The 21,589-nt window shown below is 53.4% G+C and overlaps 1 protein-coding gene across 4 annotated transcripts in view; it reads left to right on the top strand.

Annotated features, from left to right (window-relative positions):
• Positions 1-21,589, top strand: part of BOC (BOC cell adhesion associated, oncogene regulated) — a 56,902-nt gene that overhangs the window by 20,797 nt on the left and 14,516 nt on the right. For all 4 annotated transcript variants that reach the window (XM_040596240.1, XM_040596239.1, XM_040596242.1 and 1 more), the window contains exons 2-5: positions 11,344-11,510; positions 11,895-12,173; positions 20,351-20,497; positions 21,095-21,238. In XM_040596240.1, coding sequence (XP_040452174.1) covers positions 11,426-11,510; positions 11,895-12,173; positions 20,351-20,497; positions 21,095-21,238 — 655 coding nt within the window. In that variant the 5' untranslated portion in view covers positions 11,344-11,425. The remainder of the gene's footprint in view (positions 1-11,343; positions 11,511-11,894; positions 12,174-20,350; positions 20,498-21,094; positions 21,239-21,589) is intronic.

Raw genomic sequence — 21,589 nt, 5'->3', positions numbered from 1 at the left:
ACCTATGCATTTGGCACCGCCTGGAGCATTTTCTATGAGCAGTGATTTCTGTCCCTTTGTTTTGCTGGCCTTGAGCTTCCTCTTGTGTTTTTTGGAGTAGTGACACATCTTCCAGGGGAAAGCTGTCCCAGCAGAGAGTCCTAGAGGCTTTTGACCTGCTCCCATAACCAAAATGATTATTGTTAGTGAAAACCATTTAAATGACAGCTATGGAGAGTAAAAACGCCTATTTATTTCCAAATTTGTGAAAAAGAAGGGGGGGGAAGAGGCCCAACTTTTAAATACCATCTTCAAAGGACAAGAAAAATGGGCTTGTGCTCTTTTGCATCCCAGCAACAAGTCATTGCTGAAAGGAGTGCAAACTAGAAGGCAGTTTCTCTTTATGGTGGTGATGGGGATGTCTCTAAAGCCAGCCATCTGGGGATTAAACTTTGTATTGACGTTACTGGCGAGTACTTTGTCCTGTCTCTTTTGTATGCTCTTCTGGATTTTGATGTCAACTGTGTTAAACTAGCCTTGCGCTTGTTAATGCAGTTTCTGGGCCTGCTCCCATTGAAGTCATGGCAAAGATCAGGCTGATTTTGGAGGCGGCAGAATCGAGTCCTCTGTTATGATCTTCTGGATGCTTTGTTTCAGCAGGTATTTCTGCTGTGCCACTGGCTTGTATTTAACATAAGCTTGGTCTGATTTTTACTGCCAGTTGTAGGCACCCCTGCTTTTTAAATACACACTGGAAGAAGGCTCAAAAGCTAGGAAAGCTACCCAAGTCTTTGCTCCGCTCCAGCAGGAAAATTTCTCCATTGTAGCTTCCCCCAAGGAGGACTTAACAGTGTCACTGGCAGTTTTTTTGGGTTTTTCTGGTTTGGGTTTTTTTTGTGTGTGTGTTTCATTGTTCCTGATTGGACATGGACAAGATTTTTCTATTGTTTCTAGACAAAGATTTTTTTTATTATTTTTTTTTAATTTGGTACTTAGAGGTAGGTTCGTGTTGAAGCATATAAAGAAGTGGGCTGCTCTCCAAAAGTACCCATAGCTGCTGTCTCTCTGGCTTGTGATTCCGTCCGCAAACAAGAGCTTCCGAGACCCGGGTTGGAGGTGGCCGTAGTTGACAGACACCCTGAAACACTCCCTGCTCCCTGGGCGCTCCTACGGTGCTTCATGCAGATGCTGACTAGTGGTGTTTGGTGTACCACTCCTCTGTGCTGTGGCTTATATTATCCAGATGCTGCTTTCAAGAGACACAAGTCTTTCATCTGGTCCTTACCAGCATGAATGGATGCTGTGATACTTAGTGTCTGTCCTCTTGCAAGCCTGACCCCGTCACATGACAGAGACAATAAAAGAGAGGTGGGTCTCCTCAGGGCAGCTCCGTGTCACACCTTTGCCATGATTTGTGGTCCTCCTTCCCTGGGAGCTGTTCCTGGCCACTAGTCCAACAGCGAAGAGGCCATAGGATGATATTAGGTAGCTGAGGATGTGGGGTTTATAGTGTTGCTGCCACATCAGTGGTGGAATGCTTGTTTTGGTCAGCGTGGCGGTGTCCTGTTGTTGGGGGGTGAGGGTTGGATGGGGGTGCATGCTCCCCAAGAGCTGCTGGGGGAAGCAACACAGACCACAGCTGAGCAAAAACAGCTTCGGAGGAAAGCATCCTGCTCTCTCTGTGGAAAAGGACCAGAGCGCACTATGGAAGTGCATCTATTGATTAAACTTTTGTCTTAGAGCAGGATGGAGTTCCTAGTGAGAGCAGGAGTGGTTTTCCTGCTATCCTGAGTAACCCACATTTAAACAAAGTGGAGAGAGAAATTTGCTGGAGATGCGGCGTGCTCAGGTGACAGCCCCTGCTCTGAGGAAGGCAGGGCAAGGACTTGAGCCTGGGTGCACACGTGGCAAGTGAGCCATGGCATTGCCTGTTCCTTGCCTGTCCAGTCCCTGGGGCAGTGGGGACAAACGCAGCGTAAGGAAATCACCCAAAACCCCAACTCTGCCATTTCTCCTTCTTCCGTGACCCCTTCCTCTCCATTTAATTTTCCTGCCTTTTCCTTCCTGCCACATTTATTCCCCACTTTCCTTTGGTGGCTTTTGCCTGGCATCGCTTTCCCTGTGTCTGTCGGGCCTGCCTCCTCTCTGACCTCTCCCTAACCCAAGAGGCGATTAAAGCCTCAACCTCAGACTGCAAGTTTTTGGTGTTTTTTGTTTGGAAAGGGTGAGAAGGGAAAAACAAAAGCAGTGCCCTGACTAATGTAAACTAGCCACAGGCACATCTGTGCCTGTGCGATGATGATGACGGCTCCTGGTGGGAACTGCCCATCCCTCCCGGCACTCTCCTCCACTGCAGTCGCTGACAGGGAGGGGAGCAGCCTGACACCAGGCTCGCGTTGGTGTGGGATTCGGTGCAGTGGAGCCCAGACCAGAGCCAGCAGCATTGCCCGGTGCTCACTGCCCATCCTGTGGGTACCACAGCATCAGGCCCCAGCGGAGCCATCCCCTGGGCTTTCCTTACCCAGGTGCATGCTCTCCCTCGTTCCCAGTTCCTTGCTAAATGCTTTGCCTCTCTGTCCAAACAGGAAAAGGTGTAGATAAATAAATTTTGTTACTGCTTGTATCAAACATCCTCAAGTAACTCACTCTTCTAGCTAGTGTGAAGTCTCTAGGACAGGGAATGGTTTTCACTCTCTTGTTTAGTACGGCATCTGTCTGCAGCTCTGACCGCATTGACGTTGATCTGGCTTTAGTTGTGATGTGAATGCTAAAGCGGGTATTGTTTTCATGTGGTAAGAGATAGGATGCTTCGGGCAAGTAATACGGGGCAGTAAATCACCTGCTTGTAAAACTCAAGGTGTGTTTTCACATCACACTTGTGTCTGTGGGTGACCCCTTTCTTGCCACCTCCTCTGAAGTGTTTCTCACTGAAGATGCAACGTTGCAAAGCCTCAGACAGGTCAGACTTCCTTGCTGCACCATGAGCTGAGTTTGTAGCAGATGTTGGGCAAACTGAAAACGCTCCAGAGTAGGTAATTGATCTCCACAAGTGTGTGGCTACATTGATGTGGTTTTCCAAGGGTGTCCTGACCCTTTCTCCTGACACCAACTTTGGCATAAGAGTAGGTTGAGCTGCAAGCCTGTGTACACTTAGTCAGGGTCTCGCAGGACTTCAAAACCAGCAATTCTGCTGATTCTCTGACACTTGATATTCAACCTCCCGGGTGCACAGCCTGCACCCCTTGGCAAGTGCTGCAGATGCACACTCGCTTTGGAAGTTCTCAGCTTCTTAAGGTGTTAGCTGGGAGGCTGGAGTGTTTACAGGTGGATCAAGGATGAGAAGGATGGGGAATGCAGAGGAAAAGTTAGTCCAGAGCTGTGGCAGCACTCCCAGGTTGGGACTGAGGTTGGACTGAAAGGTTTTGATCGGAGAGGCATCCAGTTCCAGCCGCAGGGGCAGCCCTGGCGGCTGCTGCAGGGCCACTTTCCCACCTCGCATGCTTGGAAAAAGGAGCCAGAGAGCAGCCAGCAGCACTGGGCTTGTTGCAGCAACAACATCTGTTTCCTAGGTGCACTTTGTTTCTGAAGAGGCTGTGCAGCACGCTCCATCTGCGCCCTTTTTTTTTTTTTTTTTTTTGTGGCTTGTGCCGCCTTCAGCAGAGGAGGATGGAGGCTCTTAGGGGAGGCAAGCGCTTCCCTGGGAGGACCCTGCACCAGCCTCTGTGCCAGCGCTGGCTGTCGGGCTCTTTGCACCCAAAGCAGCATTGTCAGCATCTTGACAGCTGGCCGGCTGCATGCTTATTAGTTGCTACTTTCCTCTTGCCCTCCACCTCTCCTTCGCCTCCTTAGCCACCTCCAACCTCTCCCTTCCCCCTTCCCGCTCCTGCCCCACTGGCCGGCCAGCCCTTCGGGGAGCCCCCAGCCTCTCCAGATTAGAGCTCTCCAGGGACCTGGTCCTTTTGAAAGGCAGAAAGAAAAAAAAAAAAAAAAAAAGAGGGGGAAAAAAAAAAGGAGAAAAAAAAAAGGGAGGGGGAGAAGGAGGGGAGGAAAAAAATTTATTAAAAAAAAAAGAGAGAGAGAGAGAGAAAAGAAAGAGGGGGAACAGAAGAATGAAAACAGACCCAAGGGGCAATAGTCCCTCGAGCCATTTCACTGCATTACAATGAATATGGACTCTATTAAGCTCCGTTCTGCCTGTTAGTGTTTCCCAGGGCAACACAGCTCCCATATGGCAAGCATGCAGCAGATTAGGGTAGGCCTCCGGGCTTCATTGAGGGCCCGAGGCTTGACTGGCAGTTGAACCCCATCCTTCCCCCCCCCCTCCTCACACTTGACACTGCCTGTGTTTATCTAAAGCAAAAAGGGCTGGGGTGGGAGAAGGGGGCATTTGGGGGGTTATTGTCCTGGGCAATGGGAGAGGGCAGGGAGAAGGGGGGGGTGGGGGGGGTGATGAGGGAGGGAGGTGGAATGGAGGAGAAAGGGGGTGGGGGGGGCGCAGCCCCTCATACATATTCAGAAGAAGGGGTCTTGAATGGGCAGAGGAGAAATAAAGCAGATGGAATTCATGTTAAAGAACAGCCACAATCGCCCTCCAAAAACAAGGAGAGAAAAGCGGGCAGCCTTAAAGGAGCGTAGGGAGCAGCGTTTATCCAATTAGCAGGGTTGTCAAATTGAATTTACTCAGAATGGAGGGGGAAGCCGGGGGGGAAGGAGGGAAATTAAGTGTCTAGGGCATGGGGGGAGCACGATATTGAAGAAAGGACGCGGGTTTTCTTTCTTTCTTATGCTTTAGCCTTGTCTTTTCAAGGGCTGGAGCTGTTTTCGGGGCATGCCAAGGGGCAGCGAAAGCCAGTGTGCGCACTGTTTTAGCACAGGGCTCCTCTCTTGGTAGCTGTGGAAAAGGGAGGCGTATCCTGCAGGGCAAGGCCATCCTCACATCCCTGGCCCGCCCGCAGCAGGACTGTCTCAGGCTGGCGGGTCCAGCCACCCTGGGACCACCATGCTGCAGGCATCGCCCGAGACAAGATGCACTGGCTGTGGTGCCACCACTGTGGTGCCACTGAGGAGCCCATGGCTGGCATGAGGGTGGCATTTTGATCTTCAAGAGACCTCATGCTCGCTTGCTGATGAAATGCCAACATGGAGGGGTTCACTGGGGCTCAACGAAGTCTGCCTGATCAGTGCCAGCTGGAAAGTGGTGCTCATTTCAGAGGAGCTGTTGGATGGAGAGGTGCCAGAAACTGCAGGCGTTGGGTCTTCAGGGGTGCAAGCAAAAGTCGCTTTGCATCCTATTGCTGATTCGAAGCCAGCATGCCCAGTTGCCTCCCTGGTGATACCCCAGGCTGTTGTGGAAAGGAGCTGCCCAGGGCAGTGGCTGCATCTTGAGGAAGACAAAAAAAAGTCACAAAGTTTGCTGCATGTTTTGTTTAGTTCATTGCTGGTTTGGTTTGTATGAGCAGTTCTGTTCAAGGAAAAAGCTGGTTTATCTGTGACTTTAGTTTATTTTTTAGAGAGGTGTCTGTCGCCACTGAATTGCTGAGGACTTGCTTGGAGAAGGTCTTTGGGGTTTTTTTAGGGTCACTCAGTGCCCAAGCGCAGTTTGTAGTTTGCAAGTGAACTCACTCATCTGCATGGTGGTGGTGCTGTGCCAGGTTTTGCTCTGGGTATTTTCCTTCTCCCAGCTATAAGCACGAATTTATCCTAGGCTTATTATGTTGTGGCTTTTTGATGGACTTGCTGAGCTCACAAGTAGCCAGAAAGAGAGTCTTTTTTTGCCTAATCACTTTTAAAAAATGGGCGGGGGGGGGGGGACACGACACACACACCTCCTCACACAGTTAATCGAGGGCTATGTTAACAGAGCTAAGGCACTCGAAAGTCAGGAGCTTCAGAGGGAAGCAGGCGAGCTTTTATCCCTGTTTGCCCATACACTGTGCTACCTCCTTGACTTCAAAGGTGGGGTGTAATGCTGGGTGCTGCCTCTCCCTGCCCCCTCCTGACAGACACCACCTGCTTCCCGGTCAGGATCCTGCCTCTCCCTACAGCATCCGCACCCCCATCCCCGCTGGCTTCCCATGTTGTCATGTGGTGGGGGAAGCTTCTCCCCTGCTGCAAACCTCTCCCTTTCCAAACCCTTTCAGAGAGAGCGAGTATAACTTAATGGTGTGAAATGAATACTTTGGAGTGGGGATGGGGGCTGATAGGGTTTAATTTTGCCCTCGGGGGGTGTTACTGCTTGATGGTTTAGGGAGAAACAGTCAGGGATGCCCAGGTTTGCCCTCCATGCCCAGGAATCATGCGGGGGACTTTGCAGCTGACCCGTTCAGGTGTGTCAACTGGACAGTATGTTTTCAGCTAGAGGACTATGCCGTTGTATGGCGGCTTTTTTCGGGATCAAAGACCAACTTGCCTGATGGGATGGAGGTCCCCGTCAGAGAGCTTTTGATTTCCAGCCCTGCCACTGCTTTTCTGTATAACCTTGGGCCAGGCTGGCTTCCTCATCGAGTCCTCGGGTTCCCTCATTTGTAAAGCAAAGGGGTACTGTGGCTGTTTTCTCTTTAACATTTTCTTTTTCCAGTGCTTTAAGCTGTATGGAACAATAGAAAAAAATACTGACCTGTATTAAAAACTAACGATTACAAGTAAAATTAGCACACTGTACTGTGTAAGACATCGCTTTTTTCTGAAGAGCTTAAGTCTCAATGTATAAAACAGAACACTGGGAGTATCATTGTCCCTACTTGACCTGTTGGAAACAGAGACCAGCTGCAGTGAATTCTCCGGAGTCACCCAGGGTGTCCCCAGCTGGTAGCTGGACCTGAGTTGCTGCAGCTTTGCCTTTGTGCAGAGCAGCCCCTTCCCCGTTCCTCCCCTGCACGAAGAGGCACTCGGGGTCCAGTCACCTGACACAACCCCAAAATGCCCTTGTGTGCATCGACGAGTTTTCCCTGTCTCCCAATCTGCCTCTGCACTTCTCCCCAGCCTGCGCCTTGGGCCGGGGTCTGCGGGGTGGGGATGCTGCCCTGCAGCGGGGGCAGAGGCTGGTTCCTATTTGGGAGCCTTGTAAATTACAGCCAGCGTGGCAGTAACAAGGGCTGCTTGGCTGGCCCTTGTTAAGCAGGAGGGGGCTTGGGGCTGTGAGCAGCATTTCCTCAGTAAAACCTTCAGTTTCTAATCAGCAAACACCTCTCCCGCTGCCTGTGCTTAATTCAGATCCCTTTTTCCTTTCGAGTTTTATCACACACACCCCTGCACACGCGTGCGCCTTTCTTCCCTTTTATATCTTCACCTCTGGGTTTTCTTTCTTGCTCGGCTCCCTTCGGTGCCCTCCATCGCCGTGGCACAGCTGGGGCCTCGGTGGCCTGAGGTGTGCGGTGGGAAGCTGAGCCGCCAGATTTTACAGCCCCACCACCCCTCGGTATCTCATGAAGCTCTCGTTAATTTTGTTCTCCTAATGGCCCCTCCTTTGATTTACTGGGCTGTCTGAAAGGGACTTAGAGCTCCACCGACAGGAAATTGTTATTTTAACCTGGCAGGAAAGAATTAAAAATAAATAAACAAATAATTTTTGTTTTCCCTCTCCCCCCCCCCCCCCCGCCCCCTTGAAGCTCTTCAAATTACTTTTAACTCTTTCTTTTCCCAGATAGCAATTAAGCAGGAGCTGTTGAGGCTGACGGTGTTGGTGGCTGCAGAACTGTTGGCAACCAGGGGGTATTTCACACTGTACCTGCCTCGGGGAGAGAAGGCAGCAGAGCAGGGCACCGTCACGCAGCAGCCCAGCAGCTCCCAGTGCAGCCCTCTGCCCAGGACCACTGCCTCTGGGAAGGCAGCTGGAGCACTTCTAGGGCTCCACTGGTCTGCACTGGTCTGGGACCTTCTCCACTCCCCACCTTTGCTGCCTTTTCTGGTGCAGACTGCTCTGTCAGTACTTGTAGGGTCGCTGGGCAGATCGAAAGCTGCCTGATTAATAAAGTTCCTTGCTTTGCACTACTGCAGGCTGCTTAAGGGCAGCATTTTCAAAAGAGGTCAGCTCCCATTTAGGCATCGAAATAAGTTGGTTGCCTATTCAGGAGAGCTCAGCACGTCAAGAACTGAATGCTTTTGAAAATCTGGTTTCAATTGTGGAAGCTGAGAATTTCGAAATCTGGCCCTGGATCCTAATAGTTCTTTTGGAATTGATGTTTTCATTCATTTTCCTCATTATTTTTATGCTAGCCATTTACTTTTTTGTACTTCACTCAGCTGTGAAAGAAATGGCCACATGTCCCTATTTAGAGCTCATACTCTGCCTGGAGGTTTGGGGAGGTACCGTACACTTGTTGCAACACACCTTCTCTCCTCAGTCTCTACTCAATATCGTTCAGCCTGCCCAGTGCCGTGGCCAAATTTTTTGATCTCCCCTTTTTTTCTCCCCACCTATTACCCTTCGCCTTTTTACAGACCTGGGGGCAGCCAGTTTAGTCGTTGCATCGATGTGCCTGGGTGGTCCTAGCTCACGAAGGGTCCGTTACACATTTCTGCGCCTTTGGCTTTGCCCTTCTGGCCAGAGGCTCCGTGCGACGCAGAGCTGCAGGGAGGTCTGGTTGGGAACGTCTTTGCCTACCCCCTCCCCCAGCATGGGCTCCAAGCAGCAACTCTTTCCCATCCAACATTTTTCCGTCTTGCTGCCAAACCCATCCAGATAGGGGGAATGAGTCAGCCTTGCTCTGTAGGCTTCCAGCACGGAGGAGCAAGACATTAAATCCTACCCCAAAAATGTTTCTTCTACCTTGGTGGAAGGCTCTCTGTCTCCAGCAAGCCTTGTGGTGTGAAGTGTTTCTTAGCCCAAATAGACTCCAAGTCATTTCCAGATGAGTGTAATTAGTGGCACATCAACTTGCACACCAGTGATGGTGTCGGTGGTGCGCGTTCTGCTGCAGGCAGACATCGGGCACTTTTCTGGCCATGGTCCGTGGTGGTTTGCCCCAGATGGCTGTGGCATAACAAAGGTGCTTTGGTAGCTGTCTTCCATGGAGAAATGAACTTGAGTAACTCCGCTAGTCTCCAAATCGTTAAAGCATCTTGTACAACGGTATGTGCTGGTTGACGGGCAAATCTCTTCAAATTGTTGGGACTGTCTTCTCGGGTGGGGAGAGTGAGTACCAGGGAGGATGAGGTGTGTGGGAGGGAAGTTGCTGTCTTGTCGCTTCGGCACTAGAGGTTACCCACACCGGATTTTCATGTGTAACGGGGCTGTGGGCTGCAGTAGCTGGAATAAGAGTCTAGCTGATCTTGCTGGGTGCCTTCAGAGTATGCCCAGCTTGATGCCCCACAGCCAAGCTCTGTCCATGCCCTTGGCTGCCTGGAAGCCACATCAGGCCATGCCAAGCTTGAGCTAATTTGCCTTGCCTCTCAGCAAGGCTTGTCGTGTTGGCCTCGTGGCCGTGCTAACCAGGACTGTGTGACTCCCAGGGAAGAGCTGCCCTTGCCTTGAGCCCGCTGGCAGGCCAGCTGAGCGAGCTTACATCGACCTGCAAAGTGCCACGAAAAGATGCTCTTTGTGGCGTTTGCAGAGCTCCAGCTGCAGACTGCTTTGCTAGGCATTGCTTCCTTTTGAAACTGCCAGCTCAGAGGCAGCTTTTCTTACCTCTTCTCAACTTTATATGAATGTCCCCTCCATCGCTTCTCCCCTAGGCAGTGCTCTGGGGCGTGGTGGGGGGAAAGGGGACAGCTTGTTTTGCTGTCAGAGGGACAGCCCGATTTGCAGAGATGATTGCAAGCTCTAGTTAGCTGGATTCTTACTGTTGCCATGTGGATCTCAGCAAGGCTGGCTGTGGGCATCGCCCTATATTGCACTTTTGCACCTTTGCTGTCACTAGAGGCCAAGCAAAGTAATTGCTGAGATTTGCCCAAATGCTGTGTTTCCTTGCTTCAGCTTCATAACTTGCATAACTTCAGGAGTTAGGAGGTTTTAGTTTTAGCTTGAACGGACTTGTCCCCTCTTTTTGACTAAGATGGTGATGGAAAGGACATGCTCGAGCAGTGACCATGGTGGAAGCAGGAGATACTGGTCTGCAGAGCCCTGGTCCTCTTGAGGATGGTGGCTGTGGCTAATGAGCTTGTTGTGTATCTGCAGGGGGAGCAGACAATGTAACTGCTGTTTGGGCTGGCCGCCATGGCTGGTTTGGTCTTGGGCTTCTCCCCTGCCAATGTAGACGTGCCACTGGAGCAATTCTGAAATGCCTTTGAGACTCACCGGTCACCTTCTTAGTGCTGCAGCTGGAAGGAGCTCAAAATCCTGTAGCTGCATTATGATGTCCATAGAGGGACATCTTTTCTTGACTTCAGCTCTTTGCCCTTGGCTGAAGCTGAATTCAGTCTGACATCCGAGGTGTCTCTTGGGGCAGCCACTTAGATCTTTAATCCCCCTGACCTGGCTCGTCTGCTTTAGCATTCATTCCTGACGGTGTCTCCAGGGGAGCTGCTGCAGCGTGCAGCTCTTCGCAGCAACCTGGGTTCTGATGGGTGGCTTTGGGCTTCAGGGTTTTTGGAGACTGTTGATGCTTTTGAATATGAACCTGGTGGTTTGTCCAGACAGGGTAGTTCAACTCAAAATAGACGGTGTGTTTCAGGCAGAACAGTTAATCTGAAACCTTTTCATAGGTCAAAATAGGTTCTTAAGTTAGAATAAAGTTGTATTACGCCACATCAGTGTAATCTGCCCTCAGCTTGCTGAACTGAATTTAAACAGTTTTAGAATGGGACATTTCTTTTCTCCGGAAAAAGTGTCCCCTCCACTTCAGAATAATTCCTTGCAGAGACATCCTGAAAAACTTTTATATCTCCTAAGGAGTCCCATCTGGATTGAAACATGGCTATGCCCAGTAGCAACATGGCCAATATCTCAGGAAGAGGCTGTGAAACTGGGATCACCTCTGCTCTCACGTAGCTCGGGACTCATACTACTTGTTTACTTTTGTGTTCAAGCTAGAATATACTCCAGACACACCCAAGAAGGGGTGGCAACACTTAGCACATAGGTCCAGTGACAATTCGTTGGAAATGTTTGCGTTTTGCTCCTGAAAATTGTCTGGTGTGCATTGCTGGCACAGTAAAGACATTCACCACATCAAGTCTGAAAGAGGGAAGGGCAGTATGTGTCTATGTGCACACATGTAGGTTTGTACCAAGGGCTGAGGATGGGATGTCTTGGGAGACTCACAACCGTGGAGTCTGGAGAAGTGCTTGCATCAGTTTGTGTAGTCTCCCCAGGCTACTGGCTTGGTGAATCCCTGGGAGTTTAGGAATTTGGGAGAGAAGCCAGGCAGGGCTGCAGATAGAGGGAATTCTGAGGGTTTCATCAATCATGTCTCTTGTCATCCACAGGAATACGCTGCTGCACATCCACTGCATCCTCTGAGCAGCTTATGGGATCCTTCCCTGGGCACCCCAGGACACACTGCATGGGATGGCAATGACACGTGGAAAGAAGAGACCCATGTCCCCCATCCCTTGCTTCATCCTCGCAGCAGCTAGCTGTTTTGCCAAACTGAGTGAGTTTCTGTTCTTACCCATTCGCTCCGTGTTGTTTATGTTTTGCCTTGATGCTGTTTAGCGTAGCCATGCCTCAAGCACAGAGTGGCTTCCTCTGTCTGCCGCTTCCTCAATAGCCTTGCCCAATGGTCTTGGTTTAAACACTCCTCCGGAGGAGAAGGGGATACAGTCAGAGCTGGATATCTCTGGTGGTGCCAAGAAGAGATGGGGCTGGTATGCATCTCCAGGCGCTAGGGTGGGTGTGTGGGGAGCTAAGGGGAAGGTGCAGCACAAGCAGAAGTGATGGGGCATGCAAAATATACCAGCACTGCAGTTTTTCCTCTGTCCTTTCTTTTGCTGAGTCTCACAGAACTTTGTTGTTCCCATTTTTTCCCTCTGTGCAGGTGAATCTCTGCAGGTCACGGTGCAACCTGCCTCCATTGTCCAAAAGCTTGGGGGCCCAGTCAGCCTGGGGTGTGTTGTGGACCCCCCTCGAGTGAACCTCACCTGGAGACTGAACGGGAAGGAGCTGGCTGGTTCAGATGAGGTGCTGGGTATCCATATCAAGCAGGGGAAACTTGTCATCACAGCTCTCAATAACCACACCGTGGGGCGATACCAGTGCATTGCTCGTGTGCCTGAAGGAGTCATTGCCAGTGTCCCTGCAGTGGTCACGTTAGCTAGTGAGTAGCTTTAGTCCTCTGCCATCCCCTGTATTGCTTGGGACGTCACTCGCGCATCCTGAGAGGCTCATCCATGCTCTCTTTTTCATGCTGGCCTCAAGGGAGGGTTCCTTTGGCTTAAGCCCTTTTGTAGCATTGTTGATCGTGGACTGGCTGTCGTGTTGTGGCTCATCCGTGACCCAGCCAGGCCTCCTGCATGGTAGGCTGCAGACCTGTACTGCGGTGAAATACCTGAGCGACGGGGCTTGTGTGCGTCGTTGGTTTCCTAACTGTCATGCTGCCTTATCTGGTTGGTGACTTCTTGACTGAGGTTGCCAAAAAGTACCTGCCAGTGCTGATGGCCGGACCAGCACCTGGGCTGCTGCAGGGCTGCTACCAGTGCTGGGTCAGTGTGTGCCAAGTTTTACTGATTTCCTGACCCACAGAAAGTGAAGTCCCTTGGCCTGCTTGGCCTGCGATGGGACCTGCACTTGTTTGGGTTGCCCCTGTGTTCTTGACAGCCCCCACGCTCGCACCAGGGAAAGTTTAGTCTGGTTGTGGTGAGGAGGTGCTCCTGAACGCCTGCAGTAAGTAGCTGGTAGTCCTCTGTGCACCATCGGGAAGATGCCTTGCAAAAGGCAAGGTGAGGGAGAGGGATGGGGGGAGAACAGTTGCATGGAGATGTGGAAGGCAGAGACTGTGCTGTGCTTATTTGGTAAGACAGAGGCAGAAGTTGACAGGAGGTGGATACAGGAGAGCAGAGTATCTAAAAGCACTCATAGTGAGGTTTTTGATTTAAGGGGCAGGAGGCTTTTTTTCATTACCCCTGCTGTGGTGCCGGGGGAGCGGGGCATGCTCCCCTTTTCCAGGGCTTTGTCGTCTTCCTAGGAGGTTTCAGTGGCAGGGCAGCAAAGAGCTACCTTGTTTCTGAGCCACAGCTCTGAGTGAGGGACTTGGCTTCTATCTCTGAGCTTACCCTGCTGCCCTCTGGCATCGGCGACAGACCGAGGAGACGTGCATGGGAGGGGGAGTCTCTCAGAGTGCGGAACTTCTCTTACAGGCGTCTGGTTTTGGCCAGATGTTATGCTCAACTGTGAGAAAGTGCTGTATTTGGATGCTTCTGAGAAAGGGCAGCCCAGGCCTCCTTGGAGATGGGGGGCTCTGTGTGGACCACCCTTTGTTTAAGCAATGGAGAGTCTGATCTTCTCAGAGACTCGTGCAGGTTTTGGTGGAGCAAGTGTACACAGAGGAGACCACCATCCCCTGGCAGTGACAGCCCCCAGGCGTGGAAAGGGCTTCATCTTCCCAGCAAGGCGGAGTCTGGGGCTAAGTTTGAAGAAAATGAAGAACTGAAGATGTTTGTGCAAAGTGGAGGCTGGCTTTGCTTTAAAGCCAAAAGTTATTGGCTTGTCACTGATACATTAATCAGGAGTGAAATGTTTAGGCCAGGCTGGGTGGGAGGAGGAGGTGAGGGAAAGCGAGAGGAGAGTTGTTGAGCTCTGAGGCGGTGTGGGAGGGGGTTGTCACGGGGCCGAATCTGTCGGGGGATTTGGCCTGAGCCCCGTGCTGAGATTAAGTTTCGGAGAACACATTCCAGAGCAGAAAGGGGGCTGTGTGCGCTGGTGGCCTGATAGAGGGAAGGAGAGGAGGGGAGAGGTGGATGGGATTACCAAGGGCATGGTTTGTATTTAGGAGAGCAGGGTGTGCGCAGCTCCTCAGCCTGATCGGTTCCTTCTTAGGCTGATCCCCTTTTCTTTTGTTCCCCTCACCCCAACCCACTACCACCAGCTCTGTCTACTGGGACAAAGCGTGGCTGCTTAACCTATCTGTCTGCTTTGGTCTGCCGTCAGTGGTGGATGGGAGACGAGCCTTAGAGCACCAGGAGGTCCCAGTGTGTCCCTCAGGACAAACCAAAGCCACAGCTGAGCAGTCTGTCAGCCATCTCCAGGAGCCAGATCACCTTCAGCTGCCAGATTGCGGCTGGGGATGGGGGTGCAAGAGCAGGGGGCTTGCCCATTGCTGCAGTCCCTGCCGTGGCATGAGCATAGCGCCGAGGGGAGGTCAGGAGCGCTACTCAGCGGAGCTCGCACGGCTGGAGCCAGAGTTTGGATGAGCAAGCAACTAATCTACCGTGGGGGACCCCTGCGCTGCGCTGCACGGGTCCCTTGTCCTCGGTGGGAGATGGGGATGGCAGAGGCCATGTCCCACACACCTGGCCGGCCTCAGGTGAGAGAGAGCAGGTGGGGAAGACTTGGCAGTCAATGAGTGAAGAGAGAGAGAAGGCAGCCCAGGAACGAAGCGGGGCTGAAATGTGTAGGAGGGAGACCTAGAGGGGTTCAAATAACCAGGTTCATGTTTGTGAGCTGGAGGCTGCTTGCAACGGTGGCTTTGCAGGGGTCTGAAATAACAGGGGGCACCAGTTTGTGGTGGGACTGAGTTAGAAGGCTACGGTAGCAGATGTGCCACAGGCTCTCACTCCCGCTCCAGAGCTCCTCCACGGGGCCTTGCTCTGAGCTGGTGCAGTGGGGACCACGGCCATGGGGGTGGAGAGGGAAGCCCCTGGCAGGTCAGTATTGCAAGTTGATACGTGTCTCCCGGATCGCCTGCCCAGCTGAAAGAAAACCCGCTGACAGTCTTAGCCCCATCCAAAGGTTATTTTGAGGGGTCAGGGGGAGAGTGGAACTGGAATGTGACTGAAAGCAGAGGCGGGGTGGGGGGTTGTGTGTGGAAATATTTTCAAGGTTTAGGTTTATTTTGGAAGAGGACCCGGAGTCATTGGAAAGTGTCTTGCTAGGTTTCAAGGGGTGTGGATAACATCATCTGGCCAGCTTTAAGGCTATTTCCACTCCTTTCTCTTCACCTCCTTTGGAGGAAACACCCTTGAGTTCCCCAGGCTGTGCATGCCCAGTCCCTCAGGGTGTTCTTGTGCTTTGCCGATGGTCAGCAAGCAGGTAACCATCACCACAGATAACCTGGCAGCCACAGCCTCACCTTGAGACCCATATCTCCTGTCTGTGGCACAGTGACACCGAGTCCCCCTCTGCTCTCCCTGACTCTAAGATTTCCTAAAGCAACAAAAGGAGCAGCACTTTAGGCATTACTTGAGCACTTTTGAGTCCAGTTAGAGCCGACCTGGTGCTCCATGATCCCACACTCAACCCTGGCAGCCGGCGGCCTATTGCGCAGATCGATACGTGCCGATCACTGGTGGCCTGGCCGTACTGCACAAGATCAGCCCTGTGTGGCTCCGAGGCAGCCCTTTGGCCCGGCAGTGATGGGCTGGAGCCGGGACGGCTTGCGTGGATGGAGCAGGGGTATTCCTGGTTTCCCAAGGCAGGCCCTCAGCCTTCACGTGTTAAAGAGCTGCAAGGAAGAGAAAAATATTTTCTCTGCACGCTTGCAGGTAGCAAAGTTGCCATCATGCCAGAAGCCCTGCTCCAGCCCCTCTCCTGGATGGAGGTGCGATATAAAAAAGGTATGGCTGCAGCGGGCTCTGGTGGGGCCAGATACATCCACCAGGGACACCAACACGGTGCTGTGGGCTGGTCCCGCAACAGCAAAAGGCTCCAAAGGTTGGGAGCCCTTGGTGGAGCTCACAGGGCAGCTGAAGTGTGGGACTGGAGCAAAGCCAGTGGGCAGAGGAGGCAAAAGCCGTGGAATTCCCTGCGTTCAGCTGAGCGCATGGAAAATCGGTGCAGCAAGCACAGCAGCAAGCCTGACCCCTGAATAGACGTGATGCTTAAAAACAAAACCAAAAAATAGCTGAGGGGTGCAACAAAGGAACTCCACCTGCTCCAGTGCGTTCCCTGGGGCCAGGGACGAGAGGAGCGCAGGGCACCTGTGTCCTGTGTCCTGGGGACACCGTGGGATGAGGGAGGCTCGTTGCCCGTGTCCCTCCGTCAGCCGCCGGCGAGGGCAGCTCCCAGCTCTGTGGCAGCACGTGGGGAAGCCGGGCCTCAGCGCGCTCGTGGGCAGTGACCCTGCGCCGGGTCGGGCTGGGCATCCCCCAGGAATTTGCAGCTGCTTTCTGAAGACAGCCCCATTCATTTTCCTCTGCGCGGGCCTCTCTGACAGCTCCCCAGAGGCGATGGGAGGGAGGGAGGGAGGGAAGGGGGCAGCTGCGCGTTGGAAAAGCATTTGCTGAGCAGGCACAGGGGCTCTGGCCCTGGGGGCAGGGGTGGCGTGAGGAGGGGAGAGAAGGAAAACACAGGTGGTGTTCCGTGGCACGAGGGCTGTGAGAGGGGCCTGGTGTGGCGCTGGGGCATGGGGGGCAATTTGTGCTTGGGGGTGCATGAGCAAGCAGGAGGCCAGGGGGCTGCGCCTGTCCCAGCAGGTGGGAGGGGGCTGGTGGTGACACCGTCGGTGCCCAGGCTGCTCTGACAGCTGAGGCAGGATTAGTGGGGGGACCCCCCATCCCTGCCCATTTGCCTTGGGGTGCCTCCCTTCTCTCCCTCCCCCTCCCCTGCTTTCGGGGAGGACTTTCACCTTGAAGGCCGGCGTTTTATTTACTACTGCTTCTTCTCTAAAGTTATTTATGGTCTCCCATTCATTTCATCCAGCCTGTCTCGCCTGCCGTGCTGCCTGGCCCCCAGCCTTGCGATTCAGCTGGTTTCCCTCCCCAGTGACAGCAGCACAGCTCGCCGCAGGGCTGACCCTCCCCGTGCCCTGGCTTGCCCCATCGCGCCTCTTGAGTGGGACGCAGATGGACACAAGCAACAGCCTTTGGTTGTGCTCCCTTCTAAACAAAACGGAAGAAAAAAGAAAAAAAAAAAAAAAAAGAGAAAAAAATTAAGACCTGTTATCCCAGTACGGCTGGGATTGGTAGTGCTCTGTCTGTCTGTCTGTCTGTCTGCAGCCCCTCCTGGCCAGTGGCTGGTGGATGAGGACTTGCTGCTTCCCTATGATCGAGCGTGTCTTTTAAGGACAAGGACATGGGCTGGCACACCGAGCGCCGCCATATGAAAAGGAAAACTCAGCCAGTGGAGAGGGGATGTGGTTTCTCCCAGCTGCAGCGGGAGTTAGTCTTGGGATGCAAATTGCATGTTAGACATGGGGCATGGCTGCTGCCAGCCGGGCGGGTGAGTGCTGCAACCCCCCCAGCACTGACACACTCCCCCCCCCCGTCCCTAGTGCACCGCGTGGTGGGGGAAGGGACGTGTGACCTCCCACACCTTGGGGGCAGCTCATGTGAAGACCCCAGGATGAAGGTGGTTGTCCCAGCCCAGCACGGCGCCCTCCGTTCTGCCGTGCTGTGGCCAAGCGCAATGGCACGTGTTGGGGGGGGCTCACCCCATGCATGGAGGGAGCTGGGGTGCCCCTGAGCACCCCTGGCTGACCTGTTCATGGGTGGCTGCACGTGCTTGTACAGCGGGGAGGAGGGTGGCTCAGACCACCTGTGGCCAAAACCCACTGGCAAATAAAACAGTGTTATTGGCTGTGGGGGAGCAGGGATTTAGGGGAGTAGTTTGGCTGGAAGCTTGTACACTTGCATATTGGAAAACAGTTTGTCCTGGTGCCCACCTGATGTTTTTCCCCTCTCCCTTGCCGCTTTCGCTTCGCTTCTCTGTTGGTGCCCAGTCTTGCTCCCCTGGCCACCCCAGGATCCCTTTCCTCCATCCTTTCCCCCTCCATCCACAGCTTTGCCCCTCATCCCCTGCGGCCAGGCTGGGAGGGGAAGGCAGGAAGATCTGGGGGTCCTGCTCCCCCCGTGGGGCTGCGGCACTCACAGCTGTGAGAGGAGCGGGCTGAGCTGCCGCCCGGGGGGCTGCACGTGAGGGATCCCCATGTTTGCCCAGCCTAAGGTCGTCCCGGGGATCCCCGGGCACAGGGACATCGCTTTCCGTCTTTGAGAGCGTGGTGTTCCCCAGTGGGCTCCGCTGGGCCAGGGCTGTGGGTCTGCTCTTCCTCCGGGGTCCTGGGCCCCTTCTCCTCTTTGGGGCCTGTGCGTGCGTGCGTGCACACGTGTGTGTGTGTGCACATCCCTGCCAGCATTGCTGGAGCCTATGCCTTGGCTCCAGAATCTTAATTTGGCTGTGATGAATCCAGACCACCAAGGCACACATTAATTTTCCTGATGCTCGTTTATATTTTGTTGATGGGAGAAATACGCATGATGTGGGCAGGCAGACACTGGGCTCTCGCCTCTTCTCCACCTCTTTCCATTTCTGTGGCTCTTACTATTTTATTCCTTGATCAAATATAAAAAGCAAAGAGGAGAAAATATCCAGCACCCTTCCCCTCCCCAGCAGTAACTTTCGTTGTCGGAGGAGCACAAAGCACTGCCAGCTTTTCACAAGTTAAGAGTTAACCTTCATCTGGCTTTAATACCCAGTGGAAACATGGCTCCCCTCCCCGGCTTGTCTTAAAGGATTAATCACATTTCTGAAGTTCACCCCTATTCCTTCTTTTTATTATTATTTTTTTTTAATTGAACGATGCCAAGAAATTCCAGAAGTATTAAGCATGTTCGCTGCAAATCATTTTTATGACATTGCAAAACCTCCCCTTTTCTTTTCAACCTCCTCCCCTTCCCTCAGATCTGGGCCCGGGAATGCTGGCTCCCCCGGCAGCCGCCCGGCAGCCCCTCCGCGCCGCGCTTGGGGAGGCTTTCTCGCCGCCTTGCCAAGAGAGCTGGTTTTTATTTAAACTCCATAAAGGATCTTGCTTTAATCAGAAAGTCTGCTTGAGAAATTTCATGTCACTTTTCCATGACTGTGGGTGGGAGAAGCTTGGAGCCAGAGTTGTCTTTTGCTCTTGGAGTGCTGCTGCATTTCCCAGAGAACAAAAACACATTTTTCTGTCAGCCGAGTCTGCCAAGGGAGGCTGCTTGCCGTCCGCCCGCCGCCAGCCCTCCTGCTTCCCCCCGGCTCTCCAAACTGCCCGAGGTCACGGGTGCCACATCCTGGGATGGGTTGCGAGGGGCGAGGGAGCTGTTGACAGCGCGTGGCCGTGCCATGCCATGGCGACGGATGCGACGCGCTGCCTTAGCGCAGGGGTTTGAAAAGGAAGTGCGGTCCGGTCCGGATTTAGCGGCATGCTGCTCAGGAGGTGTGTGTTTGCGCTGGGTCCCAGGGAAGATGCGCCAGCTTGAGCCTTGATGTGACAACGTGACTTGCGACCAACTGCGGGATGTGCAGTTGTCACTAGTGGTCGCCCGGGCTGGTGCATGGCACTGTAAAAATGTGTGCGTGGGAATTTTCCCTGGCGCAAAACCTTCTTCCTCCCAGCACAGGCTGACTGAGACAAACATTGGGCTCGTGGTGCTCTGGAAAGATTTGCCATTGTGCCCAGGAAGCGTGGGGACCAGTTTCATCTGCGGGAAGCTCGGCAGCGCCAGGCAGGTGTGCTCCCTGCCCTGCTGGATATGTGGGGTTTCACCGTGGTCCTCTGCTCCTGCTTTGAAAAACAAGGAAAAGAACCCAAAGTGCCCCGTCCCCCTGCCTTGTGCTTCCAGTTCTGCTGCTCACATCGGCCCTGCTGGGGGAGTGACCCCGTCACAGCCTCCTAGGGAGACACGTGCTGGGATGGGCGATTTCCCAGCTGCTTTAGGGAGGGGGCAGCTGCAGGGGAGCTGCTTTTCCTTGCGAGTCTTTGAACTGGGGTGCGGGCGCTGCTTGGGCGCACACAGTGTCGTGGTTAACCAGCCTTGGGCCGCGAGGTGTTCGGTGGGAGTGGGAATGCCCACAGCACAGACACCGATTACTCAGGCACTGGAGCTCGGGGCAGCTCTGGGAGCATCCAGCGTTCACACACCTTCTCCCACTGTGTCACCTGGTGTCTGTACACCCTTGAAGCAGGCTGGGCTCCCTGCGTTTTGAGTACAAAGTTAGCTTCTCAGTAGCAGGGCGGCAGCCGCTTTTGAAATAGCAGGCTGCAGAAGGACCGGTTTTGGCTGCCCTTCCGTGCTGCAGTAAGTTGGCTCATTTTTTACTTTCAGGCCAGGACTCTTCACACCCAGTGTCTCAGCCATGTAGCAGGCAGATTCTCCAGAAGCTGCGTTTTAAGTTATCCATTTTGTAGGAAGGAGGAGGAGAAAAAAACTAAAGCTCTGAAACCGAGCCAGTTTCCCTTGCTGCTGGGAACAGAGCAGCCCTCTGCCAGCACTGCAACGAAACAGCCCCGGGTCCGCAGGGAGAGGATGAGCCGACACCACGGTGCTCAGCCAGCCACTGAGATGCCCTGTCGCTCACTCTCTGCAGATCTCAAAGATTTCAAGTTCGACGGCCAGCACGTGATCGAGGTGGATGAAGGGAACACGGCTGTGATCGCCTGTGACCTGCCTGAAAGTCACCCCAAGGCTCAGGTCCGCTACAGCGTGAAGCAGGAGTGGCTAGAGGCCTCCCGAGGTGAGTGCCACAGGGGTCTGTCCTGCTGGGTCCCTCCCCAGGATCCTCAGCTTTACTCTTCCCTACCAGCAGTAACTTCCTCTGCCTGCTGCCTCCTCGTTGTCCCTCCATTGCCAGCCTGAGCACAGGTCCTGCCTAATGTCCCTGCCAGGTCTCCCTGGTGTCCCCACTGCCTGGGACTGGGCAGCTACGTATAACACCAGCTTGTGGTAAGGTGAAAGGAAGAAGAATTTAGGTGGTGCACAATGACACTGTTCATTGGGTGGCTCTGTGAAGCATTCTTCTAGCCCAGCCTGGGTAAAGGTGACTTCAGATTTGCAGAGGTGTTTAAAATTTGGATCCAAATTTTGCAGCTTCAGTCCATCTGCTGGATGCGCTTGTGACAAACTAGCTTCACCTGCGGCTCCGTTCCTTCCATCGTTCCATCATTGCTTCCCCTGACATTTGAACTAAAAAGGGTCGTTTCATTCCTGTCGGTGTTAACGCGTCGTTTTTTCCCTTCCCACTTGTCCACCTTCAGGGCGCTGCATGTTGTTCGGGAGGCTGGGCAGGAGCGTATCTTGTGCCCACATGCCACCTCCTCTTCTCTCTCTACAGACAATTACCTTATCATGCCATCTGGGAACCTTCAGATCGTCAATGCCAGCCAAGAGGATGAGGGGACTTACAAATGTGCTGCCTACAACCCCGTGACGCAGGAGGTGAAAACCTCGGTCTCCAGTGAAAGGCTCCGTGTGAGACGTAAGCTCTGTCCCTTCACTGCACGTCTTCTCCATAGCACTTCCAGTCCTGGGAGCACGTACCGGTGCTGTCGCAGCTGGTTTTCTGTGTGAACCAACATTACCAGCTGCTGGGAAGCCTTTCTAGCAGCAGAAGGCCCCAGGGTCTGCTCCTGGGGGGGTGTGCAGCCCTGGGATTGCCACACCTCCTCAGGATTTGCTCTTGGTGATGGGTGAGCAAAGGCCCTTGGCCCTCCAGCGAGACCGCTTGCTGTGTGCCCGCGTCCCTTAAGGAATGTCCCTCTTGCCCTGCGTTGCCATTTATCTGCCCCAGCGGAGGGGAGCAGCGCACTAGCCCTGCCAGTACCCCCAC

Source organism: Falco naumanni, chromosome 5 (genome assembly GCF_017639655.2).
Source record: "Falco naumanni isolate bFalNau1 chromosome 5, bFalNau1.pat, whole genome shotgun sequence".
Classification (NCBI taxonomy): domain Eukaryota; kingdom Metazoa; phylum Chordata; class Aves; order Falconiformes; family Falconidae; genus Falco; species Falco naumanni.
The sequence above is the reverse complement of the archived record's forward strand: the minus strand, read 5'-3'. Positions and strand labels throughout refer to the sequence as shown.